General features: G+C 38.2%; 1 protein-coding gene across 1 annotated transcript in view; it reads right to left on the bottom strand.

Annotated features, from left to right (window-relative positions):
- Nucleotides 1-21,727, bottom strand: part of TRMT11 (tRNA methyltransferase 11 homolog (S. cerevisiae)) — a 95,928-nt gene that overhangs the window by 56,181 nt on the left and 18,020 nt on the right. Inside the window, 6 exon segments of the mRNA XM_006879139.1 lie at nt 1,668-1,748; nt 15,555-15,711; nt 17,128-17,262; nt 17,486-17,578; nt 17,666-17,747; nt 21,487-21,560. Of these exon segments, the coding sequence (XP_006879201.1) occupies nt 1,668-1,748; nt 15,555-15,711; nt 17,128-17,262; nt 17,486-17,578; nt 17,666-17,747; nt 21,487-21,560 (622 nt within the window).

Raw genomic sequence — 21,727 nt, forward strand, 5'->3', positions numbered from 1 at the left:
AAAATAAATTTCCATTTGATATAAGACAATTTACTTAAAATATATTTCTATTACAAATAACTAAGTGAAGTAATTATTAGCACTTGTCTACTCTATACAGTGGAAAGAATAATCGATTCCAGTCAGTTTATTTATGTAAATTTTCATTAAAGCAGCTTCTAAAATTGAAATATGTTCCACAATTAATTCAAAAGTAAAGCAGATTTCAGACTTCAATGACCTTCTACCTAAGACAGATAGATCCTTTAAGGTTACTATAGCTTTTAAGTATTTTAAAGATGTTTTTGGTCAGTTAAGAAAATGAAAGTTTTATAACAGTGGTGCTATGCAGTACCCATCCTTTAACAACTGAGATCTATCACTCAGCATGATGTGCTGTGTACTGTTTTACAAGTTCATTGTTTTTTCAGTGCTGCGTAGTATTCCATTGTGTGAATATTCCATCATTTTTCTATCCATTCATTTGTTTATGGGCACTTGGGTTGCTTCCATCTCTTTGCTATTGTGAAAAGTGCAGCAATAAATGTGAGTGTGCATAAACCTGCTTGCATATGATTAGGCATTATTGTATGGCAACAGCCCAGAATAAGAGATATATTACTGCAAAGAGGACCAAGGTGGGTAGGTAACTGTGCAACAATGAATGAATATTTAAAAATTATGAACTAGGGGAGGTGGAAGGGAGGGTGAAGTAAAATGTTCAACAATGAATGAATGAAAATCTAACTTCTATGTAAATGTTTGCTAAAAATTACAATTAAAATAAAATTTTATTTAAAAAAAGGAAACTAAAGGCACATAAAAGATAAAAAAAAATTTAATCCAATATATGTATTATATAAAAACACTGAAGCAACGAATGGCAATAATCTTGAAACATAAACTGTGTATGTTTTACGAACATGGACATTCTGATTAACAAAATGGCTAGATCTCTTTCCTACATTTTTCTCTCCCAATCCTAAAATCAGGGAGCTCTGGTGGCCTAGTGCCAAGAAGTTGCACTGCAATCCCAAAAGCCTGCAGTTCAAATCCACCAGGGGCTCCACAGGAGGAGGGGCAATCTCCTCCTACACAATTTACTGCCTCTGAAAACCTGCTGGAGGGTCAGCTATAGATCGGTCCCAGTTCTACGGCATACAACAACAACAACAATCGTAAAATAAATATTTTCAATACAGTGTAGCCTTATTTTTATTTCTCTTACTGATTCTGCATATACCTCTGTGATGGGGTGTGTGTGTGTTATGTGTCACTATTAATCACTATTCTCTCAGGAGAACATTGCACACTTGATCACTGAGTAAAAAAAGGAGATACCTAATGAAGTATTGTGTGTTGTTGTTGTTACTGATTGCCTCTGCATTGAGCACAACTCCCAGTGACCCTGTGAACAAAAGGCCTGCAGCCTTTCTATAAGTATTGACATTTATCAAAATTCATAGAGTTTCTAGAGGCATGTTATTTAGGAAGGGGATGCCACTCCTGCCTTAGCATTATAACAATAAGTAAAATTATATCACAATTTTATATTTTAACATAAAAAATAGATGTGTGGTGTATGTGTGTATATATATACATATATTTATATATAACTATTTCACTATTTTAAAGGCATATTTGGTTCAACAGTGTAGACTGTAATACGGTCTGGAATCTGTACTCACCCAAGCCATGAACTGTGTTGTAGTCTATATCTGTCCCACATACATACGCACCAAAATGAGCAGATGCTATCAGCAGGCCACCTGAAAGATCACAAAAGCATGCATGTTCATTGCCAGATAATCTCAAACTCTTTTTCCTCCCTATTGATCTTACCCAGAATCTTGAAACTAACTGCAGGCAGAATATCCTGGAACAACAGTGGCCCTGGCTACAGTTAGCAAGTCTCAGTGCTGAAAGAACAATTACCCAAGCTCTTATCACTGAAATGGTCACGAGGCAGAAAATTATATCCTAACAATATTTTAAAACAAGTTTTCTTTTTTTAGACAAGACAATGTCTACTTGCACACTTCCACTTTATTTTGAGAAGTCAATACAAAAGCACCTTGCTCCTTTCTTACAAAAGAAGACATAAGGTAGTTTATATGAACAACAAGTAAACTCTTGGGTTCAATTCCTACAGAAGTCAAAGGGTTTCAAATAATTTGAGAAAGCATACACGTTTAACATGCAAAAGATCAATTATTACAATAATTAACAATTAGAAAACAATAGGTACTCTCAATCAAACAACTGTCTCTTTTCTAGAACGGTAAACAGACATTTCAGCATAAATTTCATCAAACATAGGACAAAAATACTAACACAAATTACTGTTTTTATTTATTCTGTGACCAAATTAAGAATAAAGGTCCTAATATACTGTAAATAGATTTACTTGCTAAGTGTGACTAAATCACACATGAAGAAAAACCCTAACAAACATTAAAAAAAAAAAGTCCTTAAAAACACAATTGTATTTTTTAAATTCTTTTTCTCTCCTGTTTTAGAAGCCATATTAAACTGAACTTAGGACCTGGGCAAGTCTTGGGAATAAAACTGGAGAAGGACCTCTTAGTCAAACTGAAGTCAGAGGAATATTCTTGGCCTATAAAGCATACACCGTACCAAGGGGGAAATCACAGGCTCTTCCTCCTACATCCTTCCCAAATGTGAGCTCTAACACTAAGATGGGTCAAGATCCAGAAATGAAGGGTTATCTCTTTCACAGCCATTTAAAACATAGTCTGATAACTTGCACTTAAAAATACTTTTCTCCTAAAAAATATTACAGCTGACTGTTTCCTACTGATGAAGGGAAATGGAAAAAGTACAGCAGAAACCAAAACCTAGGTCCTCTCACATTAAATAGAAAAAGTGTTTGTGTGAAAGGAGATGGCTACTGGGTAAGCGGAACAGTCCACACTTAGGATCCATATGTGATGATGTGGAATACTCATCAAGGCACTTCACCCACATTAAGAGGACATTACTACAATTCTGCCAATCTAGGCAGATACTCACCTAGAAGAACTAGTTGTCAAAGGGAACAGAAAAGCTTTCCTGCGCTTCCTTAAACAGAACCTTATCCATTGAGTTAGAGGGAGTTTTGAGAAGACCCAATTTACTGCTGAAAGGAGATGAATAATCTGTTAGACTGTATCTGTGACTTAATTTTTTTAAAGTTTTAATTTTTAAAAATCAGAATAAAATAGCTACTCTGCAATTATCTAGCTGTTTTTCAATGAAACTGAAGATTTTTGGCTTTTTACATTTAGTTATACCTCAGATGGAATTTTTCTAGAAGCTGTTTTGATGGAAGAAGGGTATAAAAAAGGAGGGGTGAAGTGTTGAGGGACACGTGACATGACACATTGAGTTCTTATTATGCTACAAAATTAATGGTTACCATAGTGTTGATCAAATAAGCAAATCAGTATTGTAATCACCCCACATTTAAGGGTAGTATTTTCCAGACAAAAGAATCTCTCACGGTAAATAATTTTTTTTCCCTGTATGTATGCTCTCAACGAAATAAATTCATGATTTCCCCTTTACAGAGATTTAAAAAACATCTTCACAAATGTTTGCAAGTCAGAGACTGGGCTTTGGTTTTGCTGAAGGAAAGGAGAAAAGGGAGAAGGAATAGTGATGCTATTCCTTATTTTCTTCTTCTTTTGAAAAGAGCCCTAATTAAATAAACAAGGAGCATGAGCAAAACATTACTGTTAGAAAATAGTACACAGATCCAGAGTTATCCTTTATCTCCTGTCTTCTCCTTCCTACATGTCCTCCCAGACTCAGGGCAGTCATTTCCCCAACACCTGCCCCTGTGTCTATCTCCTTCATTACAGGCGTCCATCTATCATTACATGATACCGTTTCATTCCGCTCCTGACAACTATCTGAAGGCACAAAAGGCCAAGAAGTAGACAGTAGCTTCCTGAGTGCATCCTCAATTACCAGAGGCGTTGGCTGCCTTGAGAGAAGGGAAGGGAGGAAGAAATGAGAGCTAGAGTTACAGACTTCTGTCATAAAATCACACCACAGTACCTACAGCATTCAACAGACCCTTGAACCAATTATTTTAGATATAAACAAAGAGTCAGAAGTTTATAATTTTAAACCTCAATTTCCTCTTTGGCTGCCACAATGTGCCAACAGTTAAAATTTCATATATCCTGGAAATTAGTCACAGAGTACAGAAAAGGAATTCATGGCCAAACAGCTCATCATCACCATTCAGTATTCATTCTAAGATCTTTCATCAAAAAAGTACCTAAATTTTTAACATAAAAAATAAAAAGTAATGATAACTATTTCAGTTTATTGTCCATCATGTTAGAAAAATTCTCTGAAATATTATATACATCATCCCACTTAATCCTCACAATATACTGCTAGTCCAACTTTGTAAGTAACAGAAATGAGACCCAAAGAAGTTAAGTATCTTGCCAAAGTCACATTGTCACTGGAGAAGAGATTTAAACCTTGGCTAACTTGCTCTTTTCTCTATACCACATTAAGTCTCTTGAAGTCATACCAACTGAAACAAATAGAAAGGAAAAACTGCTACTGAACAAATTATGTAAAGCCACACACTCTGTTAATGTGAGACGTACACCATTTACAGTACTGTACCACATAAGCAACACATAAGGTTGCTGTTGTTATGTACCATCAAGTTAGAAATGAGCCACAGTTGACCCCTTAGAGGGTTTGCAGAAGCAGTAAATCACATGAGAGGAGACTGCCCATTCTTTCTACAGCAAAGCAACTGATGGATTTGAACCTCATGCCTTATAGTCGGCAGCACAAATCCTTCCTGCTAAGCCACCAGAGCTCCCTACCATATCACATAGAGCTCTGCTGGCCTAGTATAAGAATCTGTGTTGTAATCCTGAAGGCATGTGGTTCAAATCTGCCAGCTATTCCATGGAAGAAGAATAGGAAATTTCCTCCTGTGCAACCACTGCCTCTGAAAACCCAATGGAGGGTCAGCTATGCATTGTTCCAACTGGATGGTACACAATAACAATATATATGCTGATCATTCTTTTAGACATGCGGAAATAGAACAGCACTCTGGTGAGTGGTCCATGGTGAGGTGTACTACTAGCCAAGACCATATCACTCACATGGTCCAAATCCACCATGGCTCTGTACAAGAAAGCTGGATAATCTCCTTCCATGTGCTATCAGCCCTGGAAAATTGGCAGCTAGACAGTCAGCTAGGAGTTGGTTCAGAAATTAATAGCAATGAGTGAGTGAGTGGGCTTATCAGAACAGTGGTTAACTGTCACTGAGTTGCTTCTACCTCAACTTGATCTACATAATAGAGTAGAACTGGCCCACAGAGTTTTCAAAAGCTATAACCTTTCAGAAGCAGATTGTCATGCCTGCATCTTCGGGCTCTTCGAGGTGATCTGAGTCACCAAGCTTTTATCTTGTATCAAACTTTTAATCATCTGTGCCAATCAAGAACTTCCATCACTTCCTAATAAAAGCTGATCCAATGGTATGAATATCCCCACACATGAAACAGAGACATACAAATCTAAAATAAGAATCTTACTAAAATGAAAATTAATGCCTTCAATGCAATGGAAAATATGTTTCTCCAGCTCACAGTATCTTTCTAAATAATCATAGCAGACTGTCTAAAAAAACAAAGAAAGGTATTTATGCAGAAAAAAATATTTTCTCTTTCTTTTTAGTATCCTAGATGTTTTCTAGCACACTCCATACTCTACAACCCTGAAAAAAGCACAGGTTATGAGTAGTCAGTGAGTAACATCTTTGGGAAATTGCATACACTTCAAATAACTTTAAAATGTAAAAAGAATTACATATCTTTTAATTTTTAAACACTAAACAAAACAAAACAAAAATATATCAAATACTTTAGGAAAACTATGGCCATGAAAGAGAGCACGGGGCTCTTTATTTCTCCAAGTCTTCAGAAGATACTGCCCATCAACTGGCAAAAAGTCCGAAAAAGAGAACAAAGTGTGCTTAGGAACTATGTCTATTAACAATATTGGCTATTGTCAGTTCCAAACCAAAACATCAGAAGCTGGCTAAAATCCTAAAGCAATGTTTCAATCACAAATTATGAAAATGTATTTTAGTACCATCCCTGCAGCACTCTTCAGCACATTTTCTATTAACTATTGTGGATGAAGGCAGCTATGGTGGCTTAGCGGTAAGAAGCTCCACTGCCAACCCAAGGACACACAGCAAAAATCCACCAGCTGCTCCTCAGGAGAGAGATGGGCAATCAATCTCCCCTCCCCCCAACCCCGCCCTGTGGGAAATCAATTTATAAACTTCCTGCTATATAACTAGTAATTTTGTAATGATTCCCATCTAATAACCCAAAAGTTAAGAGGATTAAAGCTACATTATAGCACCCACAATCCCTTCACAGTCCTGATCAAGTTAAGAGACAGTGCCTAGGATATAGCCTGTAACACTATTTCACTAAAGATAAAATGAAAAAATAAAAGGAGAGGAAACTGAACCAAGACGGGGACCTCAATTACACCCAGAAAGAACAGCAAGGAATGAAGTGTACCCTCTCGGACTCAGAACACTGAGGAAGGCCAAGGAATGTGTGACTCTCTAGGGCAAACTAGGCGTACAGATGCTGAAGGAAACAGACCACCTGTTAGAACCTTCAGAGAGAGAGAGGGCATTCTTCTAGAACTGGCATCTTAATCTTGGATTTCTAACTTCCTAATACTAAGAGAATAAATTTCATGTGAAAACTATGGATAGAACAAGAAGCAGCTGTCCAAACAGAACAGGGAACACTGCGTGGCTTAAAATCAAGAAAAGTGAGAAAAAGGATGGTGGTATCCTTTATTAAGCCTGTATAATGCACAAAGAAATCATTCAAGAAGCTGGACTACAGTAAGAAAAATGTGGCATCAAGACTGGAGGAAGATTCATCAACAAACGACATTATGCAGATGACACAGCCTTGCTTTCAGAAAGTGAAGATGATTTGAAACATATACAGCAGAAGATTAAAGACTACAGCCTTCAGCATGGATTACATCTCAGCATAAAACAAATAATAAATTTTAAAAAAGAAAACAAAAATCTACACCAATAGATTAGCAAGCAACATCATGACAGATGGAGAAAAACTGAAGTTGTCAATGACTTCATTTTACTTGGACCCACAATCAATACACATGATAGTTGTTGCCACTGATAGGTGCTGTGTGTCGAGTATGACTCATATTGACCCTATAAACAAAAGATCTAAAATCTGTCCATCCTCATAATCTCTGACATATTTGAATGCACTGCCACAGTCACTGTTTTAATCCATCTTGTTGAGAGTCTTCCTCTCTTTTGCTAAGCCTCCACTTCTCCAAGCATAATGTCCCTTACCAAGGAAAAGGCCTTCCAACAACACCCAAAGTATGTGAGATGAAGCTTCACCATCCTTGCCTCCAAGAGGCACTCTGGCTGCTCCCTCTCCTTGTAAGACATGTTCTTTGTTCTTTTGACAGTTCATGAGACAGGATACCAATTCCTCTTCTGTCATCCTTTATTCACTGTCCAGTTCTCACATGCATAGCAAGTGACTGAAATGACCATGGTCTGAATCAGACGCACCTTAGTATTTAAACTGACATATCACTCAGTACTTTGATGAAGTGCCTGACAATGTATCTCATCTCATCTCCTGACTGCTGGTACCTAGGGAGATGACTGTGGACCCAAACAAGAAGAAATTGTTGACAATTTCCAGCAATCTCTGCTTTTAGCCTAGATCCATCTGACATCAGCAATGAGATCCCTGGTGCCACAACCTCTTCTAAATCCAGCTTGAACTTATGGCAGTTCTCTGTCAATATACTGTTGTTGGTTTTGGCTAATATTCAGCAAGATTTTGCTTACATAAGATACTGACATTGTTAGATAATTTCCACATTCTGCTGATAACTTCTCTTGGAAATGAGAACAAATAAGGCTTACTTCCAGTCACTTAACCAGGTAGCTTTCTTCCAAATTCTCTTCCACAGACTAGTGAGTATGTCCAGTGGAGGAAGACTCCTTGATGAAACCTGAGTATGTTTAAAGCAACCAAACCAGAAGACTGGATCCTGATAAGGCTCTGGGACTGTTCACAAAAACCCACACCCAATGTAATCAACAGGATCTCCACCCCAAATTCCAAGCAAACTACCACCTTCCTATAATTCTTCATAAAAAGAAACTGTCCTTGTCTGCCCTTGTGCCATTCTGACCTTCTCCATACTTGTGGCCAAGAGTGTTGACTGTGGAGCCGTGTCCCTCTCAGACCATGAAATAAAGACCTATCTGTTTCCTGGAACCAGCTTCTTTCTTTTTCTCTCTTGCTCTCAATTCTTTTTTTCTAAGATCCTGGGATGCATGTGTTAGTTGAAACATGGCAACTGGTATGCTATCAATTCCTGCAGCATTATTTTTTGCCAATCCCTTCAGTGTAGCTTGTAACTTTCTCCTTTCATTACCATCGGCTCTTTACCATATACCACTTTCTAAAATATTTCAGTATTGACTAGTTCTTTTTGGTATAATGATTCTGTATATTCCCCCTATCTTCTTTTTGACACTTCCTAGATCATTCAAGATTTTGCCCATAGCATCTCTCAGTATTGCAACTCAAGGCTGTAAACTGTTTTTCAGTTCTCTCAGTTCAAGAATGTCAAGTGAGTTCTTCCCTTTTTATCTCTGACTCCAGCTCTTAGCACATTCCATTATACTTTGACTTCTCAAGTTGCCCTTTGATATCTTCTATTCATCTCTTTTACTTCTACATCTCTTCCTTTTATTTTAGCTTCTCAATATTCTAGCGTAATTTTAAGAGTATCTTCTGGCTTTGATTTTGATCTCTTCTTTCTCCTCTATCTAATGACACTGTACATTCTTCATGGATGACATCCTTGATGTCATCCCACAACTCATCTGGTCTTTGATCATTGGTGTTCAATGCTTCAAATCTATTCTGAAGATAACTTTTAAATTCAGATCGAACAGACTTGTGGAATTTTCTTGTTTAAATTTTTCTTCTGCTTCAATTTGAACTTGCACATGAATAACGGATGTTCTGTTCCACTATCAGCACCTCATCTGGTTTTGACTGATGTTAAAAGAACTTCTCCACTGATTCTTTGAACAGATGTAGTAAATCTGATTCTTGTGCAGTCGACCAGATGAGGTCCATGTGTATGTATAGCTTCTATTTATGTTTCCATAAAAAGGTATTTGTGATTAATAAATTACTGAAATTAAATTCAATCATTCCCAGTATGAGGATCCAAGAGTGGAAGCAGAGGGAAGAGGATGGGCAGGGGGTGGGGTGTTAATCATAGGGTTGCACAATTCAGTGGGTGAGGGGGTGAAGAAAATGGGAAGGGTCTTGTGTGAAAAACAACGTATTCAAACTTAGTAAATAAATCAGTATAAAATAAAATAAAAAATACCAAACAAATAAGTTTCAATACAGAGAACAGAGATAAGCAATGACATTTCTTTATAAAAAATGTTAGTTCATGTGTTTAAAAAAAAATTCAATCATTCACTGCCCAGTCTCATGCCTATCACATCAAGTCCGTATTTTCCAACTATCATTACTTCTTCATCCAGTCATAAATTACCAGTAATGCATCTTGATTGCATGTTTGGTCCATTTCAGACTGCAGAAGTTGGTTGAAATCCTCAATTTCCTCCTCTTTGGCTTTAAATGATGGTGCATATATTTGAATAATACTTATATTAACAGGTCTTCTTTATACACATATGGAGAGTATCCTATCACTCACAGCATGGTACTTCAGGATAAATCTTGAAATGGTCTTTGTAACTAAATGTAAAACCATTCTTCCACAGTTTTTCATTCCCAGTATAGATCATATGATATTATGATCAAAGTGGTCCATGGCAGCTCACTAATGCCTAGAATGTCAATCTTTATGCATCCCATTTCATGGTCAACAACTTCCAGTTTTTCCTAAATTCATTCTTTGTACACTCCCATCCCAAATATTAATAGATATTTGCAGCAGTTCCTCATTTTTTTAATGACTTCCAATCCGGGTTCTACCTCTAAAGCTATAGCTACCTATATTCTTTTATAGTTCACAGTGTTTTCAAAGGCGTGTTATTTCAGAAGTGGATGGCAAATCTTGCTTCCTTGATTGTATGAATCTGGGAGCTCTGCTGAAATCTTTCCACCATAGGAGACCCTGCTGGCATGTGAAACACAATGGCATAACTTCCAGTATCACAGCAAGCCACAAATTATCCCAGCACAGCACACTGACAGACGAGTGTTGAACTAAAAAGAGCAAATGATAAACACGCAAATGTGATTTGCATGGTGCTGCTTATTTTATAGCTTTTACACACATATATATACACACACACATATATACATATACATATGTATATGTATATGTGTGTGTGTGTGTGTGTGTGTGTAAAAGCTATAAAATAAGCAGCACCATGCAAATCACTCCCCCAACACAACAAACTACTAGACATGTGTTGTACCCATAAGGCAAATCACAGAAGCCATTGTTGTTATTGTGTACCACTGAGTCGGAACCAACCTATAGGTTGTCCTCTGGCAGGTTTTCAGAGGCAGTTAACTGCAGAGGAGGAGGAGACTGCCAATCCTTCACCACAGAGGAGCTCGTGGCCTCAAACTGTGCGTCTTTTGGATTGCAGCATAGCTTCTTGTCACTAGCCCACCAGAGCTCATAGAGGTCATTAAGTATACAAATATTATGGTGCAGGACAGCTTGCAGTGGAATGATGGGATTGGGGCCTGGGTGGTTCCCAGAACTTTTCTGTCTGAAGCCCTGGTGGCTGCCATAGTGGGATGGAGTCTCATGTTAGCACAAGTCAAGAAATCAAAAGCCCTGTTACACTGTGTAATCTGCTGTCTAGCACCTCTCCAAAGGACAGCAAGGATGTCAGTTTAAAGACTAATGTGTGCCTGAAACAAGTCACAGTATTTTCAATTGCTTCTTATGTATCTGAACTTTCAACAATAAGTAAGAAAGACCAAAGAATCAATGTCTTTGAATTGAGGTGTTGGTGAAGAGTACTGAATATCCCATAGACTGCTAAAAGAATTGTCTTGGAAAAAACACAACCAAACTATTCCATAGAAGAAAGGATGGTGAACCTTTGTGTCACATACTTTGGGCATGTTAACAGGAGGGGTCACTTCTTGGGAAAAGTGTTCATGCTAGGAAAGATCGATCAGTAAAGGAAGTGACGGACTGACCGTGAACATGACAGATGGTGGTATCGCAGGGCTCAGAGGTCTTGTTCATAAGGTCATTCTGAGTATTAGCCAATTTGATGGCATCTAATAAGCTCCTAAACCAGAGAATACATTTCTGGTTGTTAAAGTTATCCACTTGTGGCATCTCTGTTATACCAGTACTACATAAAGTTGCACGTGTGCTGTTGAGTTAGAACTGACTGACAGCCGACCTTCTAGTGAGTTTTCAGAGCCTGTAAATGACAGGAAACTGTACATCACAGGAAAATATCCATTTTCTCCCTCAGAGATGCTGGTGCATTCAAACAACCTGCCTTGCATTGGCTGTACTACTTCTTACTACTGAGCCACAAGAACACCAGACACCTTAAATTATTTAGAAAATTGGAATTTCAAAATAAACTTTATGTAACATGCTCTAAAGCAAACTCATTGCCACTAAAGAGACACCAATTCACAGTTAACATTCACAGTTAACCCACCACTGGGATTCCATAGCTGTAAACAGCATGGGAGGGACTGATCGTATTTCTCCCTTGGAGCCACAGTGTATTAAAACCATTATAAGAGACTGCCCACATTTCTTCTTTGGAGACACAGTGGAGTGCTTTGGTGACCTAGTGGGTAAAGGGTTGCACTGCCAACCCAAAGGCAGGTGGTTCAAATTCACCAGCTGCTCCCAGGAAGAAAGATGGAGACACAGTGGATTAGCCCTCCACCTTCCCAAATATGATGTCCCTCTTCAAGGAACAGCCTCTCCTAGCAACATGCCCAAAGCATGTGAGATGAAACTTTATTATCTTTGCCTCTAAGGAGCACTCTGGCTACACTTTTTTCCAAGACATACCTATTTGTTCTTCTGGCAATCCATGGGATATTCATCGCACTTCTTCAACACCACAGCTCAAAGTATACACATATCTACGTGAATACAAGCACATTCACACACCTATGCACGTACATTGTACACAGACATGCATACAAAGCCTACTTTACTCCTTTGAAAAGCAACTAGAAGCAAATCTGTATAAAGCACACAGGTTTGGGTCTCTATTACCATTTCCACTACAAGGACTAAGGATTCTTTACAGAAATGATTGATCCTAGCACAAATGCACAGCCAGCATGAAAGATCTCACCAGGCAAATCTATAATAATCTGAATACCAAAATAATTAAGGGAAGTAGTGCATTACAGACCAAGGGCAGTAGATAGGAAACACACAAGTCCATACATATAAACAAGTGAAAGGCACAAAGGCTCTTGCTTGGAATGCCAGTATTAACTGGTAAATATGGATTACATAGAGGAAAGGCTAGAGTCCAAAAATTATCACCTGGCATTCATAAAACTGAAGTCTGGTTGAGGGGAAAAACGGGAGAACAGGACATGACTACCTAATGAGTACAAGGACTTCTCTGGGAGTACAAGAAAATTCTGGAACTAGATAGAAATGATGGTTACAAAACACTATGAATGTACTAAATACCACTTAAGTGTACACTTTAAAATGGCTATTTTATCTCCTCAAATAAATGAATAAAAATACTGTTCCAGGCAAGAATCATCAATGGATGCTGAATTTGCCAAAGGGTGTATTCAAATAAGGAAGAGTATTATTTACAAGATCTTAATATATCTCCTGGACTAGACGGCACTTAACAACAATAATATATCTCCTCATGTGGTTGTTTAGTGCCATCAAGTCAGCGATGACTCACAGCAACCCTTTAAACAATGGCTGTGAGCCCTGTCCTGTCCTGGGTCATCCCTACCATATCTGACACTCCTGAGCCCACTGTTGACTTGAGTCACTGTGTCAAGTGTCTGCTTATTAATTACAAGGTCAAAGAGTAAGCATAGGGTGGAAATATCAGACAACACCTTAACAAGGATTAAAATTAGAAAAGGAAAACAGATGACAATGATCACATGCCTCTAGATACAATGCCTTATGGAGGTTCAGCTGCGAATGCATAACCCAAATCTAATCATGAAGAAACATCACACGACCCAAAATAGGAAACATTCTAATAAAAACAAAGTAAAAGAAAAATCAGTGGAAACAAAAAATCAGAGAGAGAAGGTGGGCAGAATATGGTAACATCATGAGTATTGTAATAAAATAGTATGTATACGAATAGTTGAACAGAAAAACAATTTGTTTTGAAAACTTTCACTCAAATAATAATAAAATTAAAAACTTGAAAAGAAAAAGAGTATTCTTCAAAAGTGTTAATTTCACTTAAAAAGAAAAGCTGGAAATATTACATCTTAAGGAGATCAATTAAATCCAACAAGAAAATACAATATTTGATCCCAGACTAGATCATGCACTAAGGGGGAAACCTCTTATAAAGGAAATGATTAAGTCAATTGTTAGAATTTGGTTATTAAAGTGAAATACGGATGAGTTCTTGAGTCAGACACTTGAGTTTAAATAAATCTTGGCGATGAAACTTACTAATTGTATAACTCTGCCAAGTCATTTTAACTTCTCTCTGTGCCATAATTTCCTCATGAGGATTTTAAAAAATATTTCCATCTTAGTTGTTCTAAGAATTAAATTAAATAGTAACACAGAGGTCTTAGCTTAGTTCCTGACACATTTACTATTCAACAAATGTTAGCTATTGCATCGTCACTGCTTAAGAAGTTTCAGATGTGTAAAGACCGCCACAGGGCGAAACTCGAACCACAAGTATAATTTGTTCCTACAGAATTTGAACCACACTGGGTTTTGCCACACAAACCTAAGTATGAGTATTCCCTAGCTATGGGCAAGATCAAGCAAAAAGGGATAAAAGCTTTAAAAGGCCACACTTACTGGGCCAACAGAGACTTGAGGATCCCCTGAGATCACTGCCCTCAGATACCCTTTGAAAATAACACTGAAGCAGCTCCTGGAGGGCTCTTTCAGGCAAATAACAGATTGGCTTATAAAGTCAACAGTATCACCTGTGAGTAATGTCTACCTTAAACAATCAACTATATGAAATTAAATAGTCAGCATGTACCCAAAAGCTAGGAGAAGGGAAGCTAGGTCGATGGAAAAGGAACAAAAATAATATAAACAGTGGCAATGTTAACACATTATGAAAACTGTAGTCAGAACAATTAGTGTAAAACTTACCAAGAATTTGCTTTTTAAACTATCACCTAAAACTCAACAAAATCTACCAAAAAAAAAGAAAGAAATCAAAGAGGGCTGATGCCATATGAAGATTTTGAAGGAAGCAAGGAACATTCAGGCTATGAAAAGATCTTCCTCAGAGCCAGCAGAGATGCTTATCTTAGAGCTGACACTTTGAATTAGGACTTCCAACTGCTTAAATTGTGAGAAAATAAATTTCTATTTTTTAACAGTTAAAAAAAAACCAAAAAGTTGAAGCAGTAGAAAGTCCTTATAGAGTCAGATAACATAAAGTTGGAAGTTTTAATAGGTACAGAAAGAAGTAAATTATAAGGACTCCGTAATCAACTGCACATAAAATTCAGATCTTGGATCAGTCCACACAGGCCTGTCTCTAGTTTATTAATGCTTAATTTACTTCTTAGTTGTTTCTTACCATTATACTTACATGTAAATTTTCACAAACTAAATCTAAGAGATTTTTCAATATGGTCAGGGGAGTTCTGGTGGCTTGGTCCGTGGTGAGTTATGCTGCTCACCCACAGATCTCTCTGTTGGTTTGAATCCATCAACAGTTCCAAAGGAGAAAGATGAACAATCGCTCCCGGAACGATTTACAGCATCAGAAATCAAATGGCGGGTCAGCTAAGTTTAGTACTGACTCCACAACAAAAATTGAATAAAGTATATGATTATCTTAAAAGATAAATATCTTTTTCTTTCACCTTGCCACCTACAATCTTTTCTTTCCCTGTGTGTTTTCCTGTAGAAGACTGTAATATTTCTACAATGACTGGTTCCTCATTACTCATCACTGGCAAGTGCGAACAGACTCATAGCTGACCCTGCAGCAGGTTTCTGGTGCTACGAGTTGCATGAGAGGAAACGGTCCATCTTTCTGCTGAGGAGCGGCTGGCGGAGTCAAGACTGGTGCAGACACGCGGCTTCCAGGTCAGTAACAATTCCCAACAGACTACACCACTTGACATCCCAGATAAGGGACAACAACTAAAAATACATGAAGATTCTAACAAATGCCCACGTTCTGTGTTCAGAGTTAAATCCAAGAATACAAATATAACTACGACCTTCACAGACATAAGCAATGTCTCAAACCTAGTAGTGAAATAAAAATACCTGTTCCAACAAACGGATCAAAAACAATATCATTTTCTTTCACTTTTCCATGATTGGCCATGATGAACGATAAACCAGCATCCATGCTCGTATTTCCAATATAGTGCCTCTTTTTGACACTGTATGATTCAATAAGCTCTCTCTGTCCATCTGCAATCTAGTTCAGAGATATTTTTCAAGTTAGAACCATTCTGAAATAGAGTTAAGATAATCATTCACAATAAACCCACAGTTTCTTAATGATAGGAACCTTCAAACCATTTTCTTTTTTACATACATTTTTTTTTATTTTTACTTTATTATTTTGTGTGTGTACCGTCAAATCAGATCCGACTGGTACAGGAGGAGACTGCCCCTCCTTCTCCAACAGAGCATCTAGTGGATTTGAACCGCATACCTCTGGGATTGCAGTGCAGCTTCTTGCCACTAGGCCACCGGAGCTCCCTACTAGGCCACCGGACCACTTTCTAATGCTCTAATCATGTTGCCGCACTTTTAAATTGATGACCGTGCTTATTAAAATGTGCAGGATGACTACAGCCGTCATTTGTGGCAATATGTTAAAACATGACTGAAAACAAAAAATGTGATTGAGGTACTTTTAACAACACCTACTATTTCTTGATGTCTTTCCATTTATTATCCTTTCAAAACAAATTTGAGTAGGATTTGAATGAAATTATTCCAGGAGTTGGTATTAAGTTATTGTTTTTGTTATGTGCCAACGAGTCACTCACAATTCACAGCAACCCTACTATGTACAGCTCTGAAGCCTGACCTGTCCTGAACCAGTCTCACTGACTTCGACACACCTAATCCCACTGCCCCAGTTGTGATGTCAATCCACTCCACCCAAAGTCTTCCTCTCCTGCATCATCCCTCCACCCTTCCAAGCATGACCACATAACCAAAGTATGTGAGACAGAGCTTCAAAATACGTGCATTTAAGGAGAAATTTAGGTTCACTCTAAGGCACACATATTTGGTTTCCTGGCAGTCTAAGGTATGTTCAAGACTCTTCTCTAGCACCAAATCTCAAAGACATCGATTCTTCTTCTGTCATCCTTAGTCACTGTCCAGCTCTCGGATGCATAGCAAGTAATTGTGATGACCATGGCCTGGATCAAGCACACCTTAGTCTCTAGACTTCTATCATTGCTCTTCAGCACTTTGGAAAGGCCCCTGACAGCAGACTGGTAGCGAATAAGGGTAGTCTATAGTAAATGACAGGCAGTTTTCTGTATCATAGCCACAGCTTGCACTTACCCACCCAAGGTCCAGGGACAGACAGACTTGCTTTGCAATTATACTATTTTTCCAAATAGAAAATGTAGGCTGGGAAGGTTCACAAATGAGATTCCTCATCCATCATATATTTAGATGGGGGCAGCCAGAGTGCTCTTTGGAGGCAACAATGATTAGGCTTCGCTTCACTTACTTTGGGCATGTTGCTAGGAGGGGGTAATCTTTGGAGAGGGCATGATGCTTTGAAAGGTGGAGGGGTGGGGGAGATAACAACTTGGTTTAGTTTTTAAGTTAACAACAAACTGAGATAGATAGAACACTTACTTACCCATCTACCAAAATAAATATTATGTGGATTCTCAGGGATGCAATTTGGGTCTAAACCATAATCCTCCAAAATAGAGAATATATGCTGTGGCTTCTTTAAATTCACTTTTCCTTCAAATGGCAGAAATTCGAGTGCCTAAAATATAAAAGTAGCTCTAGTAATATACTATAAAACATTTTAAAGGAAAAATGGTACAATCTAACAGTACTTACCAACTAAGTCTGTATCAATGTAAGATCAACCATAAAAAATACTTAGTATAAAACACAGTACAAAAGAAGCACTTCACAGTTATCACTATGTGTCAACAGCAGCTAGACTCAGATAAATTCTATAGGGGTTTATTAAATTCACTTACATCTATTCGTTTGACTTTTTCTTCTTGTGTCAGTGTTTTATTAAACGTATGAATCTTTATTTTGTATGTAGAGTCTGAGTGTAGATATGGAACCTGAAATAAAAGCAGATAGATTTTTAAGTTTAGTATTTCTATAGCCTCTGCAGACACGTCTAAATAAAACCAGATGTCATTACGCACCATCTTCTCCACTGGGTAGTTTTTAAGAGAACTGTACAGCTCCTCTGGAGACTTCCCATGGCCCCATAGTTCAAATATAGACCTAGGGATAGATGATCAGTAGCAACCTCAGCAAAGAAAACAGAAGCGTTAACATGGTAACTAACACCTGTCATTTTTCTAGTTCTTTCTGTCCAACCCGCCAAAACAATTATTACTGATGCTTCCCTATTTTTTTTTGGTTTTTTTTTTTTGAGCTCAGGTCAAGTGTAGAAACCTTCATAATTATAAAGGTCAGTGGTTAAACTTTTTCATCATTGCTCAAATTGAGGAGTCATTGCACACATGTGTGCACACAGACACACACACCCCCCATTCACTTTCTCACCCCCCCCACGCTTAAGCACCCAATTAATTCTTCAGTTACCCACTATCATATTTATCAACACACATACACACACACAGGCACAGACACACACATTTAAACACACACAGCAGACACAAGTGTTCTAAGTTATTTTCTATTATTGCTTCCCAGAACTATAGAGATCATGCATCAGATAGACTGGACAGTCTTCTGACGCTCAGATTTGGCTATTTTCATCATTGATCCACTTCAGTAAGAGCAGATCTCAGAGAATACTGATGCCTTTCTATGATATAAAATTGAAATACTGGAAGAAAATGCAAACCACAATTAAGTACTAAACTTTATGTGGGAAAAATCAAATAACCTGGGGTATTTTTCATTTTTTCACTCTTATATTTTTTTACTAAAACAAATGATACAATAAAATTATTTTAGTGAAACTGGCAAAAATCTGCAAAACATTCCATTTTTACTCAAGTCTTATACACACACACACACACACACACACACACACACAAAAGCCAAACGAAAGTATTATCTTTATATTTAGCAATATAGTTTCTATCCTAACTATAATAAAAACAAAATTCTTTTATTTTTAAGTTCTCATCACTGTGGCTGACTCTGAGAAGAATGGGAATCCCAGAACATTTAATTGTGCTAATGCGAAACCTATACTTGGACCAAGAGGCAGTCGTCAGAACAGAGCAGGGTAACACCGCATGGTTCAAAACTGGGAAGGGTATATTCCAGGGATGTGTCCTATCTCCATACCTTTTCAACATGTATGCAGAGCAGATTATCCGAGAGGCTGGGCTCTATGAGGAGAAGTGTGGCGTCAGGATTGGTGGAAGATCTATCAACAATCTGCAGTATACAGATGACACAGCCCTGCTTGCTGAAACCGAGGAGGACCTCATGCACTTACTGCAGAGGGTCAAGGACTGCAGCCTTCATTATGGACTGAGGCTCAATGTCAAGAAGACCAAGATTCTCACCACTGGACCAGTCGGTAGCATCAGGATGGATGGCGAAGAGAGAGACTGAGATTGTTCACAACTTCAGTTTGCTCGGCTCCATGGTCAACACTCTTGGTACCAGCAGCCAGGAAATCAAAAAACGTATTGCAATGGGAAAGTCTGCTGTTGGGGACCTCTCTAAAGTACTCAAGAGCAACGGTGTCTCTCTGGAGACTAAGGTGCGCCTGATACAAGCCATGGTCTTTGCAATCACTTGTTATGCATCAGAGAGTTGGACAATGACTAGGAAGGATAGAAGGAGAATTGATGCCTTTGAGCTGTGGTGCTGGAGAAGAGTACTGAATGTACCACGGACTGCCAAGAAAACAAACAGATTCATCTTGGAGAGGGTTAAACCAGGCTGTTCCTTGGAGGCAAGGATTCTGGGGCTTCGTCTGACATACTCTGGACATGTTGTAAGCAGAGGCAGGTCCTTGGAGAGGGACATCATGCTTGGTAGGGTGGAGGGACAGTGCAGGAGGGGAAGACCCTCTATGAGGTGGATTGATTCAGTGACTGGGGTAATCAGGACGGGTGTGTCAGAGGCAATGCGACTGGCACAGGATAGAGCAGGGTTTAGGGCTGTTGTACACAGGGTCACTATGACTCGCAAATGACTCAACGGCACATAACAACAACAACATCACTTTTAAGGAACAATCAGAGAAAATTTCGTTACAGATTAAACAGCTCTTAGAGTTGGCTGTAAAGGAATTTGATCAGCAGAGTTTTGGTCACGTAAATTACAACTACTTTATAAACATAACTCATGATGCAATTGGAATGGAAATGCACTTCCTTTTAGATGTTCAGAGGGAGGATCTCTATGCTAATACTAGGTGATGTCAAAATTGGCTCTGGCTCACTGCGACCTTATGAAGAGAATGAAATCCTTCCCAAGCCTGTCCATCCCCATAATCTCTACTGTGCCTAAAATCAGTGTTCCAGTGACTGTGCCAATCAGTTTTTGGGAGTTTTCCCTCTTTCCACTGATGTTATCCTTTAACTAATGCTGTGACTTGAATGCAAATGTTATCATTTGAAAACTAAAGCCTCTTCTTCTTTCTAAATTTATATAAAAAGGACCTCTCCAATAAAACTACTCTCACTCTGCTGTTTTTAGCTGCTGTCAACAATGTGCACAATGGAGACAAAAACCATGCCTGGCCCTGTCCCATTTCCATGACTGCTTACAGATTAGATCTTTGTGATCCACAGTGGATTCACTGGCTGATTTTAGAAAGATCATCTGAGTTTGCCCTCATCTAGAAATTCCACAAAAATCTGTTCCACATCGTAGCTCCACACATGCCTCCTGAGGGTGAGGAATGGCTGCCCATGAAGTGTAATAGCTGCAAATCAAACCCATGACGCAGGTTTCTCTGCCATCACAAGGAACGTGTAGCTATAGATTACCATGTTTAGTCAAGTGAAGCAGAGGGCCAGTGAGGGTGTGGGAGACGATTAGTGACGTGAACTGGCACAAGACCCTCCATCATGCACTGGAATGCACCATGATCGTGACAGGCTTGGCCGTTTTATTTTGTTGTACTTAAGGTCACCAAGAGCTAAAGTCAACACAATGGCAGCTTCCCACCTAGTAAGTACAAGAGACAATTCTAAGGGTATTTAATAATAACTCATTCCCCTTGGCAACCTTATGAGGTAGCTACCAGTAACACGACTCACTCAATCAACGAAGGCACTAAGGTACAGGATAACAACTTTCTCAGTAAGTGTCGGAACCAGTGTTCAAAGCGTGTCAGTCTGGCTCCAGAATGCATGCTCTCTACCACTAATAAATATTGCTCCTCAAAAATCAAAAAGCAAAACACTTAAGAATCCCAGGCCACTCAGAAAAAGGGCGGACTCAGTTCTTCACAGTTCACAACATTCCCTAATGAGTAATCAAAGTATGATACAACTAACATAACATAAACAACAGATTAAATCAGTACATTAACTCATATAAGGATATGAAGATATAATTAATGTTCTCTAACAAATGAAACCATAAAATATATCATTTGACAGTCCTCACTGTGTCAGCTTGCATTTCATAAATCTACTCATGCAACTAAAACTTAACTATGAACAAAATATTTTTAAATTTCCAGTGTTTTAAACATAATTAAAAGTGACAGATAATATCACTCTTACTGTACTTATGCTTCATACTATACTCATACTTAATACAGCAGTTTAAAAAAAATTATCCTAAAACAGGTGTGTCCAGACTTCATCACTGAAATGCAAACTCTCAGCCTGTTTGAGCAGTGACTTCTCCATGTTCCCCCATCACCATCCAGTGGCAAAGCATGTAACTGCAACTTGGATTACCATCACCACCCACAACCAACTTCTACTGTCAGACAGCATAGTGACGGAGGACCTGAGAATAATTATGAACACGGTGTACACTCATGCAGGAGAACAATCTGAGTTTCCCTTACTTGGCACACACTGTCCGCTTCATTAAGTTTCTGGCAATGTCTTCAGAAGGAATGCTAAGAACCCAAAATGGAGACTGAAAAGAAAAATACAATTTCTAAATGGTTAAACAGCCTCAAATGCTTTTACTGTAAGAATACATGATCTAACACGAACCAAAATACATGACAAGAACACTTTTATAAATTGCCTTATAGATTATTAAATATTATTAAATAGAAATTGTGTTGTATATTTATTATT

The sequence above is a fragment of the Elephantulus edwardii genome, unplaced genomic scaffold, assembly GCF_000299155.1.
Source record: "Elephantulus edwardii isolate Elephantulus edwardi_28Jun2011 unplaced genomic scaffold, EleEdw1.0 scaffold00002, whole genome shotgun sequence".
NCBI lineage: Eukaryota > Metazoa > Chordata > Mammalia > Macroscelidea > Macroscelididae > Elephantulus > Elephantulus edwardii.